Source organism: Ictidomys tridecemlineatus, chromosome 9, assembly GCF_052094955.1.
Source record: "Ictidomys tridecemlineatus isolate mIctTri1 chromosome 9, mIctTri1.hap1, whole genome shotgun sequence".
NCBI lineage: Eukaryota > Metazoa > Chordata > Mammalia > Rodentia > Sciuridae > Ictidomys > Ictidomys tridecemlineatus.
This window is the reverse complement of record NC_135485.1, coordinates 30,465,301-30,488,069: the sequence shown is the minus strand read 5'-3', so window position 1 is coordinate 30,488,069 and position 22,769 is coordinate 30,465,301. Positions and strand designations below refer to the sequence as shown.

Here is a 22,769-nt window from a genome sequence, read left to right as displayed (position 1 = left end):
ACCTTAAAGAGGATACGAGACAGCAAATTCAAACAGTGAAAGAACACATTGAAAATGAATTACATAAACAGATAAAAGAAGAAGTTAAGCATCTTTATCAGGAGATAGAGATTATAAAAAAATCAAACAATAATTCTAGAAATGAAGGGAATTATAAACCAAATTAAAAACTCAATTGAGAGTATCACTAACAGAGTGGAGCAAGTAGAAGCCAGAACATCAGATAATGAAGACAAAATATATCATCTTGAAAAGAGTCTAGCCAACTCAGAAAGGCTGGTAAAAACTCACGAGAAAAACATCCAAGAGATATGGGATAACATAAAAAAACAAAACTTACGAGTCATTGGGATAGAGGAAGGTACAGAGATTCAAACCAAGGGAATGAGTAACCTGCTGAATGAAATAATTACAGAAAACTTTCCAGAAATAAAAAAGGAAAGGAATATATAAATTGTAGATGCATCCAGGACACCGAGCACACAAAATCACAGTATACCAACGCCAAGACACATTGTTATGAAGATAGCCAATATACAGAACAAAGAGAAAATATTAAAAGCTACAAGAGAAAGGAGGCAGATTACATTCAGGGGTAAACCCAATAAGGTTAACAACGGATTTTTCATCACAGACGCTGAAAGCGAGAAGATCCTGGAACAATGTATTTCAAACACTGAAAGACAATGGATGCCAACCAAGAATTCTGTATCCAGCAAAATTAAGCTTCAGGTATGACAAAGAAATAAAAATCTTTCATGATAAACAAAAGCTAAAAGAATTTGCAGCCAGAAAACCAGCATTGCAAAGCATCCTGAGCAAAACACTACACGAGGAAGAAATGAAAAACAACAACCAAAACCATCAGTGAGAAGTGCCTCGGTAATGACAGAGGGCAGGGGGAAAGCTAATCATGGAGAAACAAACTAAATTAAAAAAAAAGATAAATAATCAAACATGGCTGGCAGTACAAACCATATATCAATAGTAACTCTAAATGTTAATGGCTTAAACTCTCCAATAAAGCGACATAGGCTGGTAACATGGATTAAAAAAACAAATCCAACAATTAGTTGCCTCCAGGAGACACATCTGATTGGAAAAGACATACACAGGCTGAAGGTGAACGTTTGGGAAAAAATATACCACACACACGGTCCTTGTAAGCAAGCAGGGGTGACCATCTTCATATCGAATAAAATCGGCTTCAAGATTAAGTTAATCAAAAGGGATAAGGAAGGACATTATATACTGTTAAAAGGAACCAATCACCAACAAGACATAACAATTATCAATATTTATGCACCAAATAATGGTGCTGCGATGTTCATAAAACAAATTCTTCTCAAGTTCAAGAATCAAATAGACCACAACACAATAATTATGGGTGACTTCAACACACCTCTATCACCATTGGACAGATCCTCCAAACAAAAATTGAATAAAGAAACTATAGAACTCAATATCACAATCAATAACCTAGACTTAACTGACATATATAGAATATATCAACCATCATCAAGTGGATATACTTTTTTCTCAGCAGCACATGGATCCTTCTCAAAAATGGACCATATATTATGCCACAGGGCAACCCTTAGTAAATATAAAGGGGTGGAGATAATACCATGCATTTTATCTGATCATAATGGAATGAAACTGGAAATCAATGATAAAAGAAGGAAGGAAAAATCCTACATCACCTGGAAAATGAACAATATGAATGATCAATGGGTTACAGAAGACATAAAGGAGGAAATCAAAAAATTCTTAGAGATAAATGAAAACACAGACACAACATATCGGAATCTATGGGACACAATGAAAGCAGTTTTAAGAGGGAAATTCATCACCTGGAGGTCATTCCTCAAAAAAAGGAAAAACCAACAAATAAATGAGCTCACACTTCATCTCAACGCCCTAGAAAAGGAAGAGCAAAACAACAGCAAATGTAGCAGAAAGCAAGAAATAATTAAAATCAGAGCGGAAATCAACAAAATTGAAACAAAAGAAACTATTGAAAAAATTAAGAAAACTAAAAGTTGGTTCTTCAAAAAAATAAATAAGATCGACAGACCCTTAGCCATGCTAACAAAGAGAAGAGAGAGAACTCAAATTACTAACATACGGGATGAAAAAGGCAATATCACAACAGATGCTACAGAAATACAGAAGACAATTAGAAATTATTTTGAAAACCTATATTCCAATAAAATAGAAGATAGTGAAGACATCGATAAATTTCTTAAGTCATATGATCTGCCCAGATTGAGTCAGGAGGATACACACAATTTAAACAGACCAATATCAATGGATGAAATAGAAGAAGCAATCAAAAGACTACCAACCAAGAAAAGCCCAGGACCGGATGGGTATACAGCGGAGTTTTACAAAACCTTTAAAGAAGAAATAATACCAATACTTTTCAAGTTATTTCAGGAAATAGAAAAAGAGGGAGCTCTGCCAAATTCATTCTATGAGGCCAACATCACCCTGATTCTGAAACCAGACAAAGACACCTTAAAGAAAGAAAACTACAGACCAATATCTCTAATGAACCTAGATGCAAAAATCCTCAATAAAATTCTGGCGAATGGGATACAAAGGCACATCAAAAAAATTGTGCACCATGATCAAGTAGGATTCATCCCTGGGATGCAAGGATGGTTCAATATACGGAAATCAATAAATGTTATTCACCACATCAATAGACTTAAAGATAAGAACCATATGATCATCTCGATAGATGCAGAAAAAGTATTCAACAAAGTACAGCATCCCTTTATGTTCAAAACATTAGAAAAACTAGGGATAACAGGAACTTTTCTTGACATTGTAAAAGCTATGCTAAGCCTCAGGCTAGCATCATTCTGAATGGAGAAAAATTGAAGGCATTTCCTCTAAAATCTGGAACAAGACAGGGATGCCCTCTATCACCACTTCTATTCAATATAGTTCTCGAAACACTGGCCAGAGCAATTAGACAGACGAAAGAAATTAAAGGCATAAAAATAGGAAAAGAAGAACTTAAATTATCACTATTTGTGGACAACATGATTCTATACCTAGAAGACCCAAAAGGGTCTACAAAAAAACTACTAGAACTAATAAATGAATTCAGCAAAGTGGCAGGATATAAAATCAATACGCATAAATCAAAGGCATTTCTGTATATCAGCGACAAAACTTCTGAAACGGAAATGAGGAAAAACACTCCATTCACAATATCCTCAAAGAAAATAAGATACTTGGGAATCAACCTAACAAAAGAGGTGAAAGATTTATACAATGAAAACTACAGAACCCTAAAGAGAGAGATAGAAGAAGATCTTAGAAGATGGAAAAATGTACCCTGTTCATGGATAGGCAGAACTAACATCATCAAAATGGTGAAATTACCCAAAGTTCTCTACAGGTTTAATGCAATGCCAATCAAAATCCCAATGGCATTTCTTATAGAAATAGATAAAGCAATCATGAAATTCATATGGAAAAATAAAAGACCCAGAATAGCAAAAGCAATTCTAAGTAGGAAGTGTGAATCAGGCAGTATAGCGATACCAAATTTCAAACTATATTACAGAGCAATAGTAACAAAAACAGCATGGTACTGGTACCAAAACAGGCAGGTGGACCAATGGTACAGAATAGAGGACACAGAGACTAATCCACAAAGCTACAACTATCTTATATTTGATAAAGGAGCTAAAAGCATGCAATGGAGGAAGGATAGCAACTTCAACAAATGGTGTTGGGAAAACTGGAAATCTATATGCAACAAAATGAAACTGAATCCCCTTCTCTCGCCATGCACAAAAGTTAACTCAAAGTGGATCAAGGATCTAGATATCAAATCAGAGACTCTGCATCTGATAGAAGAAAAAGTTGGCTCCGATCTACATATTGTGGGGTCGGGCTCCAAATTCCTTAATAGGACACCCATAGCACAAGAGTTAATAACTAGAATCAACAAATGGGACTTACTCAAACTAAAAAGTTTTTTTCTCAGCAAGAGAAACAATAAGAGAGGTAAATAGGGAGCCTACATCATGGGAACAAATTTTTACTCCTCACACTTCAGATAGAGCCCTAATATCCAGAGTCTACAAAGAACTCAAAAAATTAGACAATAAGATAACAAATAACCCAATCAACAAATGGGCCAAGGACCTGAACAGATACTTCTCAGAGGAGGACATACAATCAATCAACAAGTACATGAAAAATGCTTACCATCTCTAGCAGTCAGAGAAATGCAAATCAAAACCACCCTAAGATACCATCTCACTCCAGTAAGATTGGCAGCCATTATGAAGTCAAACAACAAGTGCTGGCGAGGATGTGGGGAAAAGTGTACTCTTGTACATTGCTGGTGGGACTGCAAACTGGTGTGGCCAATTTGGAAAGCAGTATGGAGATTCCTGGGAAAGTTGGGAATGGAACCACCATTTGACCCAGCTATTGCCCTTCTCGGACTATTCCGTGAAGAACTTAAAAGAGTGTACTACAAGGATACTGCCACATTGATGTTCATAGTAGCACAATTCATAATTGCTAGACTGTGGAACCAACCCAGATGCCCTTCAATAGATGAATGGATTAAAAAATGTGGCATTTATACACCATGGAGTATTATGCAGCACTAAAAAATGACAAAATCATGGAATTTGCAGGGAAATGGATGGCACTAGAGCAGATTATGCTTAGTGAAGCTAGCCAATCCCTAAAAAACAAATACCAAATGTCTTCTTTGATATAATGAGAGCAACTAAGAACAGAGCAGGGAGGAAGAGCAGGAAGAAAAGATTAACATTAAACAGAGACACGAGGTGGGAGGGAAAGGGAGAGAAAAGGGAAATTGCATGGAAATGGAGGGAGACCCTCATTGTCATACAAAATTACATATAAGAGGTTGTGAGGGGAATAGGATAATAAACAAGGAGGGAAATGAATTACAGTAGATGGGGTAGAGAGAGAAGATGAGAGGGGAGGGGAGGGGGCATAGTAGGGGATAGGAAAGGCAGCAGAATACAACAGTTACTAATTGGGCATTATGTAAAAATGTGGATGTGTAACCGACGTGATTCTGCAATCTGCATTTGGGGTAAAAATGGGAGTTCATAACCCACTTGAATCTAATGTATGAAATATGATATGTCAAGAGCTTTGTCATGTTGTGAACAACCAATAGAAAAAGAAAAAAATAAAATAATCAGTTAAAAAAAAAAAGAAAAAGAAAACAAGAATGAAAGCATCTACTTTGGCCGGGAATTCATTTCATCCTAGCCTAATATTCTCAGGGGTAGTAGTAGAGGGTCCTGCTTCAAGATTTAAAACAAGACAATTCACTTGCTCTGGGTCTCTGTATCAGCCTTGGGTCCAGCAAGGGAAATTACTTTTCAGAGAATGCTGAATAGGGGAGAAGGCACTAACCCCGTTCTTCAGGCCAGAGACAGAGTGAAGAAAATCCCTCCTAGGGTTATAGCCAGAGAAAGGAGCTCTCAGTCAGAATTTGTGAAAATGCTGTGCCCCCAAACCCAAGAAACTATCAGGCTTTCATTGTCTCCCTGAAAATGCTGAATTGTGTCACAATTCTGTTTCTGAATCACACCATTGTCTCTTTTTCTTGCCTATCATTTCTCAACTTTTTTTCTCCCAATTCAGCTGCAAAGCTTTCTCACACTGAATTCTGCGTATTCCTTCCAGCCAAGAGTTAGTCAGCTTTGTTTCTTGAGCTTAGTTAATGAAAACAATACGTCTATAGAATATTCTGTTTTGAACCAAAGACACTAGAAGTAGTGCCCCTTCCTTGGTTTAAAAATGTGGGTTCTGGTGGGCTGGGTTTGTGGCTCGGTGGTGGAGCACTTGCCTAGCATGTGTGATGCACTGGGTTCGATTCTCAGCATCACACATAAACCAATAAATAAAATAAATGTCCATCAACAACTAAAATATATATATATATTTAAAATGATCCTAACTTCCACTTTCAACCTGTGGTAAGTCACTTATTTCTGAATGCAATTAAGGTTCAAACCATGTAATGTAGAAATTTTATTATATTTGTGTTTCTGGGGTCTGAAGAAGGAAACAGGTAAAGGGGTGGGAGTCTTCTATGATATCTCTCATAATCTCCATTCCCACCTGAACTTGTTTTGTTATTTTACTTCACTCCCCACATATTGATGTGGATTATTGGCTATAGATCAGAGTACATTGTGCTTTTATCAGACTTTCCCTAAGATTATTAAAACTTTATTCTTTGTTAAAGTTTCTATAAATGTTTCTATTAATGGGACTTCAACTGAAGTTAAAAACTATTTCACCCAGTGTCTAACTGAAAGCCTGCTCGGAGTTAAGTTATGTCCCCCCAAAAGATATGTGGACGTCTTAAGCCCTGATACTTGTGAATGGGATCTTATTTAGAAATAGGGTCTCTGCAGATATATTCAGGTTAAATAAGGTCATGCTGGATGAGGGTGGGCCCTAATCCAGTGCTGGTGGTGTCCTTATGAGAAGAGAAAAATGGGGGCCCAGTCAGACACCATGTGAAGACCGAGGCCAAGACCAGAGAGTTAGAGCTGCAAACCAAGGAAGCTAAGAAGCAGAGGATTGTGGGCAACGACCAGAGTCAAAAAGGCAAGCCTTCTCCCCAAAACCTTCAGAGGGAAGAGTCCACTTGCTCGTGGCAGCCCTTGAACAATGATGAGATGCTTATGTAATCAGTCATATTCATATACATATATATAGTTATTGTTCAGTTCATAGGTAATATGATCATATTATAGATATTTTTGTTATTTCTTTTTTTGGGGGGATACAGGTACTGGGGATTGAACTCAGGGTCTCAACCACTGAGCTACATCCCAGACATATTTTCTGTTTTATTTAGAGACAGGTTTTTCACTGAGTTGCTTAGCACCTCACTTTTGCTGAGGCTGGCTTTGAACTCCCTATCCTCCCATCTCAGCCTCTTGAGCTGTCATGTACTACTGCCCCCAGCAATACATATATATATGGTTGTAGATGGACACAATACCTTTATTTATTTATTTATCTATTTTTATGTGGTGCTGAGAATTGAACCCAGTGCCTCACATATGCTAGGCAAGTGCTCTACCAGCTACAACCCCAGCTAAAATTTGGGGATCTTATGGAGTCCAAATATACTTATCTTGCTGGGCACTATGGCAGGCCTGTAATCCCAGCTGCTTGAGAGGCTAAGGCAGAAGGATCACAAGTTTGAGACGGATTTGGGCAACCTAGTGAGATCCTGTTTCAAAACAAAACCTACTTTTAAAGGGCTGGGAATGTAGCTTGGGGTAGAGTTCCCTAGGTTCAATCCCCAGTGCACAAGAAAAGAAAGAAAGAAAAAGAAAAGAAATATCATCCAATAATCCAAAGATATCCATCTTCACTATTTTAGCTTCTGGCTTTTAGGGGTTTTTTGTTTGTTTGTTTTTAAAGTGATCTCCTCTGCTACATCCATGTCATTTCCTAGATTTGTCTCATAGGATCTCAGTTATTTTTGTTTTATACATTTAAGTCAAATGCTTGACTTTATCTTACTTTATTTTTCTTTTCTGATGGACGGCCTTTCCTGGTTTCAACTACCCTTTTATCATCTATTAAGTTCTCACATGGACTGAGATCCATTTCTGGATTCTCTATGGAATCCTACTGAATTTTTCAATCTCTTCTTAACCCAGTTACAATTTGATTTGTTAACCATGATCTCCAATATCTTTCTCAAGAATGAATTACTCATATTCTTCTTTTGCATATTTTTTTCTTGACTATTGTGATCTGTGTTTGTTTTGCTGTATAAACATCCAGATTCAAGGTCTAGGCCAAGGTCCACATCAACCTGAGTCACAAGTCCCGGGTGGGACACCAGCTCTGCTTCCTCTTTGTTACCCCTCAAACACCAAGGGTCTTACTCTATACCACTCCATTGACAAAGACCCTGACTGTTCCCGGGGTCTTGGACCTCTACCACAGAAGTCCTCCCCCTGAAAGAAGTTACTTTCTATGCCAGGAAGTTAATTTAGGCTCCTGGGGTGAACACAAGGACACCTCTTCCTAGAGTAGCATAAAAGAAAACACACACACACACACACACACACACACACACTTCTAATCTCTGTCATATCATATTCAGGAAGCTGGATTTTGTCCTACAGGCATTTCGTTTGCCATTTAAAGTTTTACGTGGAAGAGTCACAAGATTGGTTTGGCACTGATGAGGGGGAAGAAACTGGAACAGAGAGGCCTAAGGAGGGTCCTACTGCAGTAGGCCAAAGATGACAGAGAGTGAAAGTCAGGCAACTGTGTAGGCATGGAGAGGAGTGAACAGATTTGAGAAGCATTTATTTACGAGGTAGAATTGTCAGGATCAGTGACTGGTTGGATGTCGGGTTAGGTAAGAATCCAGAATGAGGGGATGCCTGATTTGTGACCCAGGTATTGGGGTCAATGGTTTACAACTACAGGACACAGGAGGAGCCTAGACTTGGGTGATGATGTAGATAATACACTTGGTTTGGGACCTGTTGGATTTGAAGAGCCAGAGACATTGAAGTGGAGGTTTCCGATTGACATGGAGATTGTTTGGCTTTGGAGCTAAGACAGCAAGCCTGGGCAAATGGTTCTGAGAGCCATCAGGATGCATGTGGCAGTAAAAACCACGGGAGGAGAGCTGAGCGTGGGACTCTGAGGGAAGCCGATCTTTACTGGGGAGGAGGGATTGGCCCCAGCCAGGGGTCCTGAGAATGAACTGTTTAAGAAGCAGAAGGTTTTAACAGGAGAGAGAAGCTGTTCAAGAAGGTCAGCTGTGTCAAACAACTGAGAGGCCTCAGAGGTGGCTAGTGGATTGGGCAGTTGTCAAGTTCATCATGAACTTGATGAGTGGAGAGAAATGAAGTCAGATTTTAGCTGCAGAGACAGAGGCATTGGGGAGGGACAGTGCCAGATGTCTCTCCTTTATGCGTCCCTGGAGATTCGCACTCTACCCTTCTCCACTCCGCTCTCTGGCCCGGGGGCAGCAGTTTCTCATGACTGTTGAGTTTGGCCAACAGCCAAACTCCTGAGAGTAAGGGGGATGTATACCCCCCAGTGCCTCCCTGCTGGGTCTGGGGTCTGTGTCACCCAGAGGTCACAGCTCTCTCTCCTTGCTTCAAGTGCCCCCTCCTTCCCTCCCTCCTCCTCCAGGCTCCAGGGTGGGAATAGCTCTGCTTTGAGAGCATCAGGCTCTCTCCCCACCCCCGTGTGTTTCTCTAGACTTGCTCGCACTCTTGCACGTGGTCTTTGGTGAAACCCTCCATGGATGATCCGAATTTGAACCCAACTCCTGCTGATACTGGCTGGCGCAGAGAGGAACCTTGGCTGAGAGATTCAGAGACAGAGAGGTACACAAAAGCGAGGGAAGTTTTGTCACGGGGTTTTACTTGTTAAGCGTTGGAGAGGCTTAGGTAGGTTGACAAGTCCATGGAGTTCTAACAGCCAGGTCCTATTTCAAAGGCACCGTCGGAGAGGAAGAAAGAGGCAGCTCCTTGTCAGCCTCTGAAGTCGGTGACATTACAAGTGGCCTCAACTCCCATTGCTTCAGATAGCCTAGAACTTGTGTTTCCAGTTTGCTCAAAGACAGTCCCTTTGCCAGGTTTGCCCGTGGCTCGTTGGCATGTATTGGTCTGGACCCACAGATGATGGAAAAGTAGGCACCGAGATACAGAGAAGAAAGAACAAAGTTCAGGACCTCAAAAAAAAAAACCGGGTGTATCTCAGTGCACCAAGGCGGTCAGAAGATAAACTTTAAAACTTTGCAGGGCTCAGCATCATCTGGCCCCGCTCACCTTGCCAAAATTGACTCTTGCATCTCTTATCAGTGATTTGATTGCATCTCTCTACCTCCCGAACCTTTTGTAAAATTTTCTCCTATGTAACAAGCCCTGTTCTGCCCTTGAGCCTGAGTTCTGGCCTGCAATTTGGCAGTTTCTTCAACTCCTACCCCGACGAATTCCTTCTCATGCTCATCTCTCTCCTAAACACCCTTCTCCTCAGCGGTTCTTAACCAACCGATCGCCAAGCCCCGTCTACCCTAGGCCACAGATACTTTGTGGTCTGTAATCTTTCCTACTTTTTATTCCCATTGTCTCAGGTCAAGCCTTCATTATCACTTGCCTGAACTAGTAAGAAACATCCCAACACATCTATTTCCCTGTCTCTTCTCTTTTCTCTACGATCTTTTAATTGCCACCGCAGTCTTATTTCTGAATCACAATTCTGACACTGTCTCTCTCCCTTGCTTAAAATCTTTTTTTGTGCTTTCCCAGGGTTTCCCAGGGGCATGGCTCAACAAGACCTTCTCAAAGTGGCTGTAGGTAAATCCATCCTAATTAAATAATCTAAATATGGGAAAAGTTAAATACACAGTGTGGTCATTTTGTGTTGGGATAATGAAAATATCTGAGATGGGCAAACTTTATAAAGAAAGGTTTATTTGGCTCACAGTTTTGGAGGCCTATAGTCCAAATAAGCATGGTGTAGGCTCTGGTGAGGGTCCCTTTTGACAGCACCACCTCATGGCAGGTAGCAACAGTGGGGACAAGTATGGAAGAGATCAAATCTCTAAACAGGAAGCCAAAAACCAACTGAAGTCCCAGGATCACTTCTAGACACACCCCTAATTGACCTAAGGACTTCCTACTTGGTCTTCCTTCTTTCTTTCTTTCTTTCTCTCTCTCTCTCTCTCTCTCTCTCTCTCTTTCTTTCTTTCTTTCTCTTTTCTTTCTCTCTCTCTCTTTCTTTCTCTCTCTTTATTTTCCCTTCCTTCCTTCCTTCCCTCCTTCCTTCCTTCCTTTCTTTCTTTCTTTCTTTCTGGTACTGGGGATTGAACTCAGAGGCACATAACTTCTGAACCTCATCCCCAGCCCTTTTTATTTTTTTATTATGACAGGGTCTCATTAAGCTACTCAGGGCCTCACCAAGTTGCTAACACTGACTTTGAACTTGTGCCTCTTGCCTCAGCCTCCAGAGTCACTGGACTCCTAGGCAAGCACCACCACACCTGGTTTGACCTCATTTCTTAAGGTTCCAACGCTTCCCAATACTACCACCCTGAGGTCTATACCTCCAACGCACTGGTAGAGAGACTTACTGACACCACAGCACACAGTAATACTCATGAGGACTGTATTAGCTTTCTGTTACCACTCTAACAAGTTGTCACAAACTTAGTGCCTTAAAATCATTTATTATCTCAGAGTTGTGGAGGGTTAGAAGTCTGGAATGAGTCTTGCTGTGCTAATATCGGTGTTCAACATGACTGCTTTTCTTCCAGAGGCTCTTGGGAACAATGTGTTTCTTTGCCATGTCAGATTATAATTGAGAATAGGAGAGACAGAAAGGCATTCTCTTAGCTTCTAGAAGCTACTCATATTGTTGGTTCATGGCTCCTCTTCTCCATTTTCAAAGCCAGCAACCTTGGACGGGTCCTTCTCATGACGTTATCTCTTTGGTACTCTCTTTTGCCTCCTTCTTCCACTTAAAAGGATCCTCATGGTTATACTGGACCTACCTGGATAATCCAAGATAATCCCCCCATCTTAAGGTCATTTGATCTACAATCTTAATTCCTCATTGCCCTGTAACTTAACACACACACACACACACAGGTTGTGAAAATTAGGGCATGGCCACCTTTGAAGGTACATTTGATTGAAAGTAGGAAAGGAGTTGAGATACACAGGAAGTAAATTAAGGCAGAAAGTTTAAAATAAAGAATGAGAATCTCTAGTCTCTTCTAAGTTACAATCTGTTGTGGTCAAAAGCCGTGTAGCCTCAGCAACTCTGGTTCCACTTGGAGCCATAGTACCAAGAGTTGAATCCCAGCCTAGTTGGACATTGAGGATGTAGGTCACTTACACCCACTTTCCCAAGCCACAGTTTCTCCCTCTGAGAAAGAACAGCAATACCTGCCTGCCTATCTCAAAGAATTGTGGTGATGATTACAAGATTTGCTATGATAGCCAATGCAAATACAAATCATGTTGCTTTATTAGATGTAGGAGAAAATAAATGTTTGAATAGTTGAATGAATGAGCTCAGCTTGCTGATGACCTTATTTCAGTCAGAGACTAAATGTAGGAACAACTTTATTTATCTGATTTTAAGAAAAGGTCATGTGGGAATGACCTCATCTTTAGGGTTTATATACAACATAACCAACATGTAGACATCACTATGAAAAGAAATTCTCCTCCCTTTTGGATTGCTGACCCTTAGACTTCATGTAGGACAAAACTTTATTTCTATCATTTGAGATTTGGCTGGAAATGTACCCTGCCTCGCAAACTTACCACTGAGGCTTAAGTCATTCTCGGAGCATGTTTTAGAAAGTGAGTTGAAAAAAGGGAACTAAGGGGGGAAATATTTGTTCAGGAGAAACCCTTTGTCAGAGCGAACCATGATGACAAGCCAAGTCAAAGAAAAGTCTAAGAGATGTCATTAGATTCAAATAAAGGAAGAATTTTCCAACAACAACAAAAAGCATATTTTAATATGAACTAAGGGAAGAATGGGAAAACGTTTTTGTCTTGTTTTTTCTTTTTTTCTTTTTTTCCTTTAAATTTTAAACACTAATTTGCAGGGCTTTGTTATCTGAACAGCAAAAGAGGTGAATAGTTGTGTCAATGAGAGGTGTCACCCAACATTCTGGAAGGCTCTGAAAGAGGTCTTTCCTTATTTCCTCCAGTTTCCCACCTTTGAACCTTTGGATCTCCTTTTAACCTGACAGATAGCGGCAACGTGGGCTTGAAGTCAAAAATAAAAAGTGCAAACGACAAAACCCCTAAACTACATTTGAACAACAATCTGGCTTAAAAAGGACACTGGAGGCGATCGCAGGGAATTTCATTGATTTCACCCCGGGTATCAAATATCTCCTAATCCGCTCTTGCTACAATCAAAATAGTCATCACAAACACCATGATGAAAAAAATCCACATGAAAAACCGGTCTATGACTTTCGCCACCTTCTTCCATTCGCCCCCCTTGGAGTTGGTGGCCTTGTGATCTTTGAGGCACTTGGCGATGTACTCGATGTTTCTTGTCAGCGCTTCATACCGTGCACAGTCACCGTCGGCACCCTGTGGGTTCTCACCCTGGCACCGCGGGTCGTTCTTTAAGAGTTGGTTCGTTTCCTTTTTCCTGGGAAGGTCTTTGTTCCTGGCTGTGTTCAGGTTGGACTCCGGGAGCTTGCCATACACCCTGGGGAGGTGGTCCCGCTCCCTGCTGTGGCGAGGGCCCAGGCAGCTCTCCCCCACATCGTAGACAAACAAGATCCTGGACATGTACTTCAGGATGACCACCCTGGCCCAGTGAGGCACAGGCCGGGCCTCGGCCCCGCAGAAGTGGATATTCATCACCATTATGGTCAGGGCCGTGGAGGCTGTGATCAGGGCCATGGTGGCTATGTAGTATTTTCCTGGAATTAAAACAACAGCAGCTAAGTGGGCTTTAACACAGTTCTCTGATTTGATTAAAGGGAAAGAAACCGTCACCTGTTCCCAGGAACTGGTTTACTCAGTGGTCACTAACGCAGACCTCTGAATCAAATATCTTGAGTTCAGATCCCAGCTGGACTGAAAACCTGCCACGCTTCAGATTCCTGCTGTGTGAAACAAGTATAAGAATAGTATCACGAGCTGGGTGTGGTGGCACCCACCTGTGATTCCAGCAGCTCAGGAGGCTGAGGCAGGAGGATCGCCAGTTCAAAGCCAGCCTCAGCAAAAGCAAGGTGCGAAGCAATTCAGTACATAAAATAAAAAGTAAATAAATAAAAGACAAAATTGGCTGGGGATGTGGCTCAGTGGTCGAGTGCCCCTGAGTTTAATCCCTGGTAACAACAACAACAACAACAACAAAATAGTATCATGAAAATATGAGGAGACTTAATAGAAATGATGCATGTAAACATTTTCAGCACTGTTCTTGGCTCCAAGTTAAAAGGTTTGCAAGTGTGTGCAGAGATGATGATGTGAAAAACCTTGCCACTCTCAACATACAAGCAGTTAATGAACTTGAGCAGGTCTCAGGCTTGTCTTTAAACTTTGTTAATATGGAGGAGAATTACTACTGGGTAAGAAAAGAGACACCATGTCACTGTATCTTTAAAATGGGAGTATACAAAGCAAATGTACATGAAAAAGGGAAATGAAGGAAAGAAACATAAGGAGGGCGAGTTCATGAAATATAGCACAAGAAATGAAGAAGATGAACAAAACAAAGGAAAGCTTTTGGAAAGAGTAATAAACCTGGGCATGGTAATGGTGGCCTCTAGCCTCTACTACTTCAGAGACTGAGCTAGGAAGATTGCTAGCCCCGGGAGTTGGGGCTAGCCTGGGCCACATAGCCAGACCCCCTCCCAGAAAAGAAAAAGACACAAAAGAGAAGAATAAAAGAATAATAAAATTGAGGAATCTTTGAAATGCCCACTCACAGGATAGAGAAAGAGAGCAAGAGGAAGAGAGAATACAAAAGAGTAGAAATTCGGAAAAAAATTGGGCACACATTTCCTAGGTGCTACTAATAACAATCATATTAGAAACATCTTTATGATAATGTACTTGATAATCTAGGCGAATTTCAAGAAAAAATACCAAATGTCAAAATTAGTGCAAGAAAAAAGAACATTTGAATAAAAATGGGAATGAATTACACTGCTTCTCCCCATATAGAAAAAACTGTAGGTCCAGAAGAATTTGTAAATGAGTTTTATCAAACTTTTAAGGAAAAAAAATTCATATCTTATGTAAGATGTTGCAGAAACAGAAAAGGAGGGATAACTTTATTCTATGAAGTCAATTTAACCTGATCCTTAAAGTGATAAGAAAAGAAATATTAAGGCAATTTCACTTAGAGACATATTTGAAGAGTTCTATATAAATATTAAGTAACTGAATCCCATATTGTCTTCAAATATTAATATGTCATGAAAAGGGAAAGTGTGGTCCAGAAAACCTTTTGATATATTTTACTCTATTAATGTGTGAAAGAGAAAACTCACGTGATTATATTAACAGATGAAGAAAAGCATTTGATAATGTTTATAGTCCATTTATTATTGTTAAAAATTCAGGTCAATTTAAAAGTGGGGGTAGTTTTGTTTTGTTTTGTTTTGTAAGGTAAAGATCACGTGCCAGAAACACAAGCCAAATACTGTATACTTAATGTGGAAAACTTAAACATGTTTCTGTAAGATTGGGCACACATTTCCTAGGTGCTACTAATAACAAATTGTGACTGTTAATCTTCTCAAGAACTGTGTATACACTTCCTGAAAAAAAAAATTCATGCCATCATAGAAACAAAACAAGTGATGCTTGCAAAATTCCAGAGAGTCATCTCTCTTTAGAAATTGTGCCAACTAGATGTTCAGCGTCAAGGCTAAAGAAGAGAGGATCTGCCAATAGATCTGCTTCAAACAGAGTTATGATTGGCTGTCATTACTGTAAATCATTTCTTCCTCAGGAGAGGCAATAACAATGCCAATGTCTCTCTTGATTTTTATTACTGGAGAGGCAAACTTAGTGTGTTTATTTCTCAAAAAGGTAGGTGTGTGTGTGTGTGTGTGTGTGTGTGTGTGTGTGTGTGTGTGTGTAGGTGTTGCTAGAAGAGAAATGAAAAGGAAGAAATCTCCAAAGAAACCAATTCCATACTGGATTAGTTAGAGAGGATCTCATAGAGAGGAAACTGGATTCCACAGAGAAGAAAAGATCATTCAGCCTCCCTTTGAACCAAGGGACTCTAAATCTCTTGGAGATCTCAAATTTTTCCTCATTGCTTATTTTAAAGAACTAAAAATTAGATCTAGGTTTTTATTCTGGTAAGCATCTATTCCGACAGCAAGTTTCTGAGATGGAGGCATTGACTCTCGGGGACATCCCCAGTGGAGGAGGTAGGTGTTAATGGTGACAGGAGAGATATCAGACCGAGGTAGGTAAAGGAGCAGGGAAATGAGGATGATCGCCTCATCCTGTATTCACCCTTGGAGAAACATTTCACCATTGCAGAGTTTTGAAAATGTGGTCTGCTTTAGAATGAGCTTCATTCAATTCCCAAACGTTGGTCAAAATTGTTAAACCAAACTCCTTCAGTTTAAGAGGCTGCATTTTAATAAGTTCTTCCACTGCTCTTATACCCAATAAATGTGAAGAACTACCTCATTAAGGCTGGATGTCAGGCTTAGAATTCCAGCTCAGCTTTCTATCATGATTCCCAGTCTTCCCTGGAGGAAAGCCCTCATAATGTGAAGAGATAATAAAAGTCAACTGTTAACTCAATACTTGCCATATGCCGGGCTCTGCACCAAGCATTTTCTCAGGAGGCAGCAATTATATAAATGTTGGCAGATGATGAAGCAGAGACTTAGAGGTGAAGTAACTTGCCCAAGGTTGATCTAGGAGTCACTGGTAAAGTCAGGCTTCTTTGGCTTCAAAATCTGAGCCTTACCTTCTGAGTCAGTGGTTTCCAGACTTGCACAGAAAGTGCATCAGAATCACCTGGAAGGCTTGTTTAAACAGATTGCCAGGCCTTTCTTCTAGAGTTTCTAATTCAGTAGGTCCAATGTGGGCCCTGAGAATTTACATCTGTAAGTGCCCAGGTGATGCTGTGGTGGTGTGTCCCGGGACCACCATTTTGAGAACCACTGCTCTAAACCATAAAGCATCTTGTTGTTCTTTGTGTAAACCCAGAGACCAAAAGACCAGTTTTGTTCCCATAGCCCCATCTAAGATACCAACTGCAGACCCTCAGGGAACCACGCCACAGCCTATATTAAGACTTAAGTTGGCCCAGATGTTACCATTTCAAGGCAGAATCACATCCTCCGGTCACTACCAAGCGAGACTCAGAGACACTTGAACTCACCTATCAGAGGGACATTTTCTGAGGCTGGCATGATCTCTGCCACCATGAGCTGAAACACGGTCATGGCCAACAGGATGGTCACTCCCAGGGAGACCTTCTCCCCAGAGGCTGCTGGGAGATAAAAACTCAAGGGAGCGAGAAAAGATATGAGGACACAAGGGACGAGGAGGTTGACTATATAGAACGAGGACCTCCTCTTGAGAAGGAGGGTGAAGGTCACATCCGGGTAAGGCTCGGAGCAGCAGCCGTAGGAGATCACGTTCTTGACGGCAGGCATGCCTTTGACCTCCCATTCCACGTCTTCGATGAAATCCGAGAGATCTCCACTGTCCAGAGCGTTGAATATGTCCACCTGATTGCCATTGTAGGTCCAGGAACCAAAAGTCAGGTTGCACTGCTGGTTATCAAAGGGGAAGTAGGTGACATCCACCACACAGGAACTTTTGGTGATGGCTGGTGAGTCCCAGGTGATGAGTCCGTCGTACCGCAGGACCACATTGGTATTTACCGGCTCTGAAGACTCGTCATCAGCCCTAGAGGTCAGATGAGGACAATGACCGTCTCTTCCTAAGAGAACTCAACTGCCTTACCCAAGATATCTCACTGCCTTGTGCCGGGCACTTCGGTGTCCTCGGCAATGAATTAACTTTCTACCTGATATCCTGGCCTGAGAGTTTGGATTCACCTCTAATGTGCCCTTCTCTTCCATCTCCAGTGACCCTCCAGAATCAGGTTCTCTTGGATTCTTCCTTTAAAACGCCTCTGCTCCATGTTCCTTCCATCTATTCCCAGTGCTACTCCCTTGGTCCAGGTCAATGATCTGAACATCCAGACAAAAATTAGCCTGTTGAGACTTAAATCTGCTTACCTTATTTTGTTCACATAGGCCCCAGAACATTAAAAATAGCTTTTTGTTGTTGTTGTTGTAAGAGTTGTATATTTGTATTTAGAAAACACAGGGGAAAACAATCATTCATCCATGATCTTAGAGATAATCACTTATTCAGGTTATATCTTCCTTTGCCTTATCAAAATCTATGCCTTACAATTTTGAGTACAGAAATTCTATTTTTCCTTTAGAAAAAAAGTACTCTTTCTCCACTGCCATTGCAAAGGCAGAGGAACCATTTGCATGAACTCATGAGCACATAACTGGCTTCTCTAACATGGGGCACTAGGGTCGCTTGACTTAGGATTTTGCTTGAGCTTGCAAGGAAGCATTTCAGTAAGATCTGGTCACTGCCTTGGCCAAGCAAAGCAAGCCAGAGGAGAGAACCAGCATTCTGTTGGTTTTCCAAGGAAAAGTGTTAGGACTTACAGAATGCCATCAGAAACCATCTAAGCCAATTGTATGCTCAAGGGTGAACTGGAGTCATAAGGCACCAGTTACGTTCTTGAATGTTATGTGGCTTGGAAGGACTACGGAAGATCCCCCTGGTCACTCAGAGTGGGGAATGGACAGCAGGATTGGGGCTATGATTCAAGAGATGGTGCTCCTTGGATGAGCTCTCTGAGTAAGGAGTGACACTCAAACCCAAGCTCCCTCTTACTAGTCTTGCTTCCTTAAGGGAAATTTGTGTCCAGTAGATGCTCCACCTAGGGAAGAATCCTGTCCCAAACTACCTCTCATTCACATTGTTCTGAGCAACAAAAGAACCTTTCTTCAACTCACAGAAACTTGTTTGAGAGAGAGAGAGAGAGAGAGAGAGAGAAAGTTCCCTCAACAATAGGTGAAAAAACTGAGCTTGGATTGTGAGGAGATGTCTGGTTCCCTCTCATAGTGTGGCCTGTGGATGGGCAGTACCAACACTACCTGGAGCTTGTAGAAAGGAAGAACACAGGCCCACCCGCCGAATCTGAATCTGTATTTTGACAAGATTCCTAGGTGATTTGTGTGCACTTTATAGTTGAGGAATACAATTCTTACCTACTTATTTACCCAAGGCCCCTTGCTCCAAGAGTAGAAAAGAAACTGTCCTATAAACCTGTTTACAGAGTCCAAAATCCATAGTCCATCTTCTAGATGGACCATTCCAGTTTCATTTTTGTAGGATCATTGTTATTGATATAAAATCATGAACAGTGAATGCTGCTGTTCCATAAATTGTATCCCCAGAAAATTCGTATTTTGAAACCCTAATAGCCCCACATCTCAGAATGGGATTTTATTTAAGATTGGGATCTTGTGGGCTGGGGTAGTGGCTCTGTGGCAGAGCGCTTGCCTTGCACATGTGAGGCACTGGGTTCAATCCTCAGCACCACATAAAAACAAATAAACAAAATAAAAAGATATTGTGTCCATGTATAGCTAAAAAATATTTTTTAAAAAAGATTGGGATTGGGCTGGGGATGTGGCTCAAGCGGTAGCACGCTCGCCTGGCATGCGTGCGGCCCGGGTTCAATCCCCAGCACCACATACCAACAAAGATGTTGTGTCCGCCGAGAACTAAGAAATAAAAAATGTTGGAAATTCTCTCTCTCTCTCCCTCCTCTCCTCTTTCTCTCTCTTAAAAAAAAAAAAAAAAAAAGATTGGGATCATTGTAATCCCATCATTATGTATAACTATAATGAACCAATATAAAATGTGGAAAGAGGAAAAAAAAAGATTAGGATCGTTGTAGATATGATTAGTTAAGATGAGATCATGCTGGAATAGGGTGGGCATCAAAGCCAAGATCCCCGGTCTCCTTATAAAATGGGAATTTTAGGCCCAGGTAGGAGAAGGAGAGCTTCATGTGAAGATGAAGACAGAGTTCAGGGTGTTGCTTCTACAATTCAAGGAATGTTGAAGATGTCAAGAAACCACTAGAAGCCAGAGGACAGGCTTGAACACACTACTCCTCACAACCCTCAGAGGGCGCCAACTCTTGATTTCACATTTCCAGCCTCCAGAACTGCAAGATCACGAATTTTTGTTCTTTAGGTCACCCAACGTGTGCTATTTTGTTACAGCAGCTCTAGCAAACTACTGCAGCTTCCAATTTCTCACCTGAAAAAGGAGACTATAGATGGAATTTGATGGTTTCCTTCCAGCTCTGAGCTTCTATGATCTATTATTTTACTATTTGAGCTTTCATGACCATTATTTTAAGGTCTGAGAACACAGATTAATCCTTAAATTCATGCATGTTTTAAAAATTCCTTTTTTCATTATGTGTAGGTTCTATTAAATCAACAGGTTCATTCCAGGAAAACCTGGAATTGTACTTACTTGTTATAAAGAACAATGTCTGGCCTCCACACCAGGTCACTGGGAATCCTGATGGAGTCCAGCCCATCATACTGGTCTCGATCCCACGTGAGATACGCATCATGCCAGATTTGGCGGATCCATAGATAGGCGGTCAGAATTTGGTTTCTTTCATCCTACACAATGAATCTAAATGTCACTTTATCTGATTGACACTTCAACCAAATGCGTTTAGTCTTCAGGAAACTTACTCTTCACAATTAATAAGTGAGATTTTTCAATTAGTAAGTGATAACTTTTTAATTCTATCCTTTTGATGAACTACCAAGGCCATTTTTTCCTTCTTGATTTAGTGTCTCAAATGCAAAGTGGATAGATATTTAAGTCTTTGGATTTTTGCATGGATCAACTGCTTGCTTTTCAATAAAAAGGGATCAACTAATAGAGGGAGGAAGAAATATTTACCATGCACAGAGGAAAAATCCTTATATGTGCACTAAAGCAATGAGATGACATAGCTTACAATGTCAGCTTACTTTTGTTAATATTGAGATTAAATTCACAAAACACCAAAATCATCTTAACCATTTTAGAAGTGTACAGTTCAGTGGCTTCCAGTACATTCTCAAGGCTATACAACCCTCACCACTGTCTAATCCAAGAGCATTCTCATCTCCCCACAAGAAACCCCATAACCACTGAGCAGTCTCCCACTTCCTTCCCACCAGCTCCTGGCAACCAGTCTGCTCTCTCTCTCGCTGGACTTACCTACTTTGGAAATGTGGTATAAGTGGAATCATACAAAACGTAACCTCAGCTTCCTTTATAGGATCTAAGACTGTTAAGTTTCATGACCAGAGCTGTAGGTCACAGTAACATTAATGAACATTGGGTAACGTTTAGTGAAACGGTTTTGTAGAAATCTTCCCTCCACTGTTATTCTATTCTCCTGCCAGCTTGTACACAGGACTCTGCTTCATTCCCTCTCAAGTTTCCCCTTAAGACCTTCTCTTCAAGAAACACGCTTTCTTTCATCCTGAGACCCTTTCCAAATGTCACAACTATCCGTTACTCACCATATCCTTAATCTGAGAAAGGGTAATCTGCAGCGTGACATTCAGGACTTTATCTGTGTCTTCTACTGGACGAAGAGCATTGGAATAATCTTCAAAAAGGTCATTAAACAACTTCTGAGCATATTTTCCATCTGCTGTTTCTACAGCTGCTCAGAAAGAGAGAACGGTATCAACACTCAGGGTACGGTGTGTACTCAAGACAAAGAATACCAGGCTGAGGTCTAAAATGAGGGGTGGCCCAACTTTGGCTAGAGAAAAGCTTTAGGTAGATGGATGATTGTTTTTCTGGCCTGTCCTACCCAGATCAGCACGAGTCAGTGGGGAGTACAGACACTTCCTGCAGTTAGATCAGTTCTCCTGTCTTTCTTGCCCCGGCTCCGACTTCCTACCAAGGAATGACCCCAGAAAAATACAGATGGTTACACACCACCAGCCTCTCACCTCTCAGTCTGGAAGCAGCAAAATAAATCCAGCAAAAGGAGATGCAGGAATGAGGCCAGATCATCATTTTTCTGATCTTCTAAAATGTCCCTGCCAGGCAGTGTGGGCTTTTACTTCCCTCTGTGAAGGGAAAGGGACTGGGCTCAAGAGCCTGCACTGCCCCAGTCTCACCTGGCAGATGGAGAGCACAGGCTTGCATTGCACGTAGGACCGATATCTCGACATCCAGACCCACCAGCCCTCCCTTCTGGTAATAGGAGACTGGCAGCTCCAGTAGCTGAGATGCTGGGAGCTCAGGGTATGTTAGGCAGCGCTGTTCTGGAAAAGCCACCCCAGCAGAGGGTCCCTAGCTACCCTCAGCAGGAACTCCACCTAGACCAAAGAAAAGAACTGAAGCTGGAATCAAGGGCACGCCTGACCCCCCCAGAATGGGAGAACAGTAAGCAGAATGGAGATTTCCACACCTGCAGCAAGCTGACTCTGCCCGAGTGCAGGGTCTAAGGGGCGCTGAACAACAGATGCAGTCATCCAGAGAGGCCCCGGGTGCTTCTAGAAGCATCTGAAGGGGGAAGGAGAAGCAGCTCTGTGATCTCTTGAACAGATTGGCATTCTGGGTTCTTCTGCCTATGATCACTTCTTCAGTTGTCCCACTGGGTTTGGATTTCACATAGTCAATGTGTGAGTATTGGTGTGAGGGGGTATTGTATTGGAGAACAGCATTTATTTCCTGAAAAAGCAGCAACATTGTAAATTGGATTTGGAGTTGAACAGCTGGGTGTGACAGCCAGCCCAGACCCTTAGGAGCTCCATAATTCTGGATGAGTTACCTGGACTCTGAGTGCTCCCAAACTACAGACTAGGGAAATGATATTCTCTCTTCCCCAGAGCTACCAATGTGCTGTATATGGAGGCACATTGTAAATTGGAAAGCATTACGTAGGTGCTAATGATTTGCACCTCTGATCAGCTTTGCAGATCCAGAATTTCTACATTTACCAAGTCATCAAGGGTTTGTGGGCTCTTTAAATTTAATTTAAAAAAAAAAAAAAAGATGATTCAAAGGCTAACCAAATCAGCATGAGAACAATTCCTAACCAGCGACAATGTTACTAAGGACGCTATGCTCCCCCTTTGC

General features: G+C 41.2%; 1 protein-coding gene across 1 annotated transcript; it reads right to left on the bottom strand.

Annotated features, from left to right (window-relative positions):
- Positions 1-12,156: 12,156 nt before the first annotated feature.
- On the bottom strand, positions 12,157-22,120 carry Chrna9 (cholinergic receptor nicotinic alpha 9 subunit). Its single transcript, XM_005319935.3, has 5 exons — positions 21,635-22,120; positions 21,194-21,339; positions 20,139-20,293; positions 16,927-17,459; positions 12,157-13,483 (listed from the first exon to the last, which is right to left on the bottom strand). Exons 1-5 carry the CDS (start codon positions 21,699-21,701, stop codon positions 12,942-12,944), a joined length of 1,443 nt encoding a protein of 480 aa, XP_005319992.1. The 5' UTR covers positions 21,702-22,120; the 3' UTR covers positions 12,157-12,941.
- Between the last annotated feature and the right edge of the window lie 649 nt (positions 22,121-22,769).

What these genes read in the sequence shown, in the direction of transcription:
- Chrna9 (XM_005319935.3), bottom strand. Translation starts at nt 21,701, where the DNA reads ATGATGATCTGGCCTCATTCCTGCATCTCCTTTTGCTGGATTTATTTT. An exon ending in TTTCTCAGATTAAGGATATG is followed by an intron (nt 20,294 to 21,193) that starts GTGAGTAACGGA and finishes TTCATTGTGTAG; the next exon opens with GATGAAAGAAACCAAATTCT. An exon ending in GACATTGTTCTTTATAACAA is followed by an intron (nt 17,460 to 20,138) that starts GTAAGTACAATT and finishes TCTGACCTCTAG; the next exon opens with GGCTGATGACGAGTCTTCAG.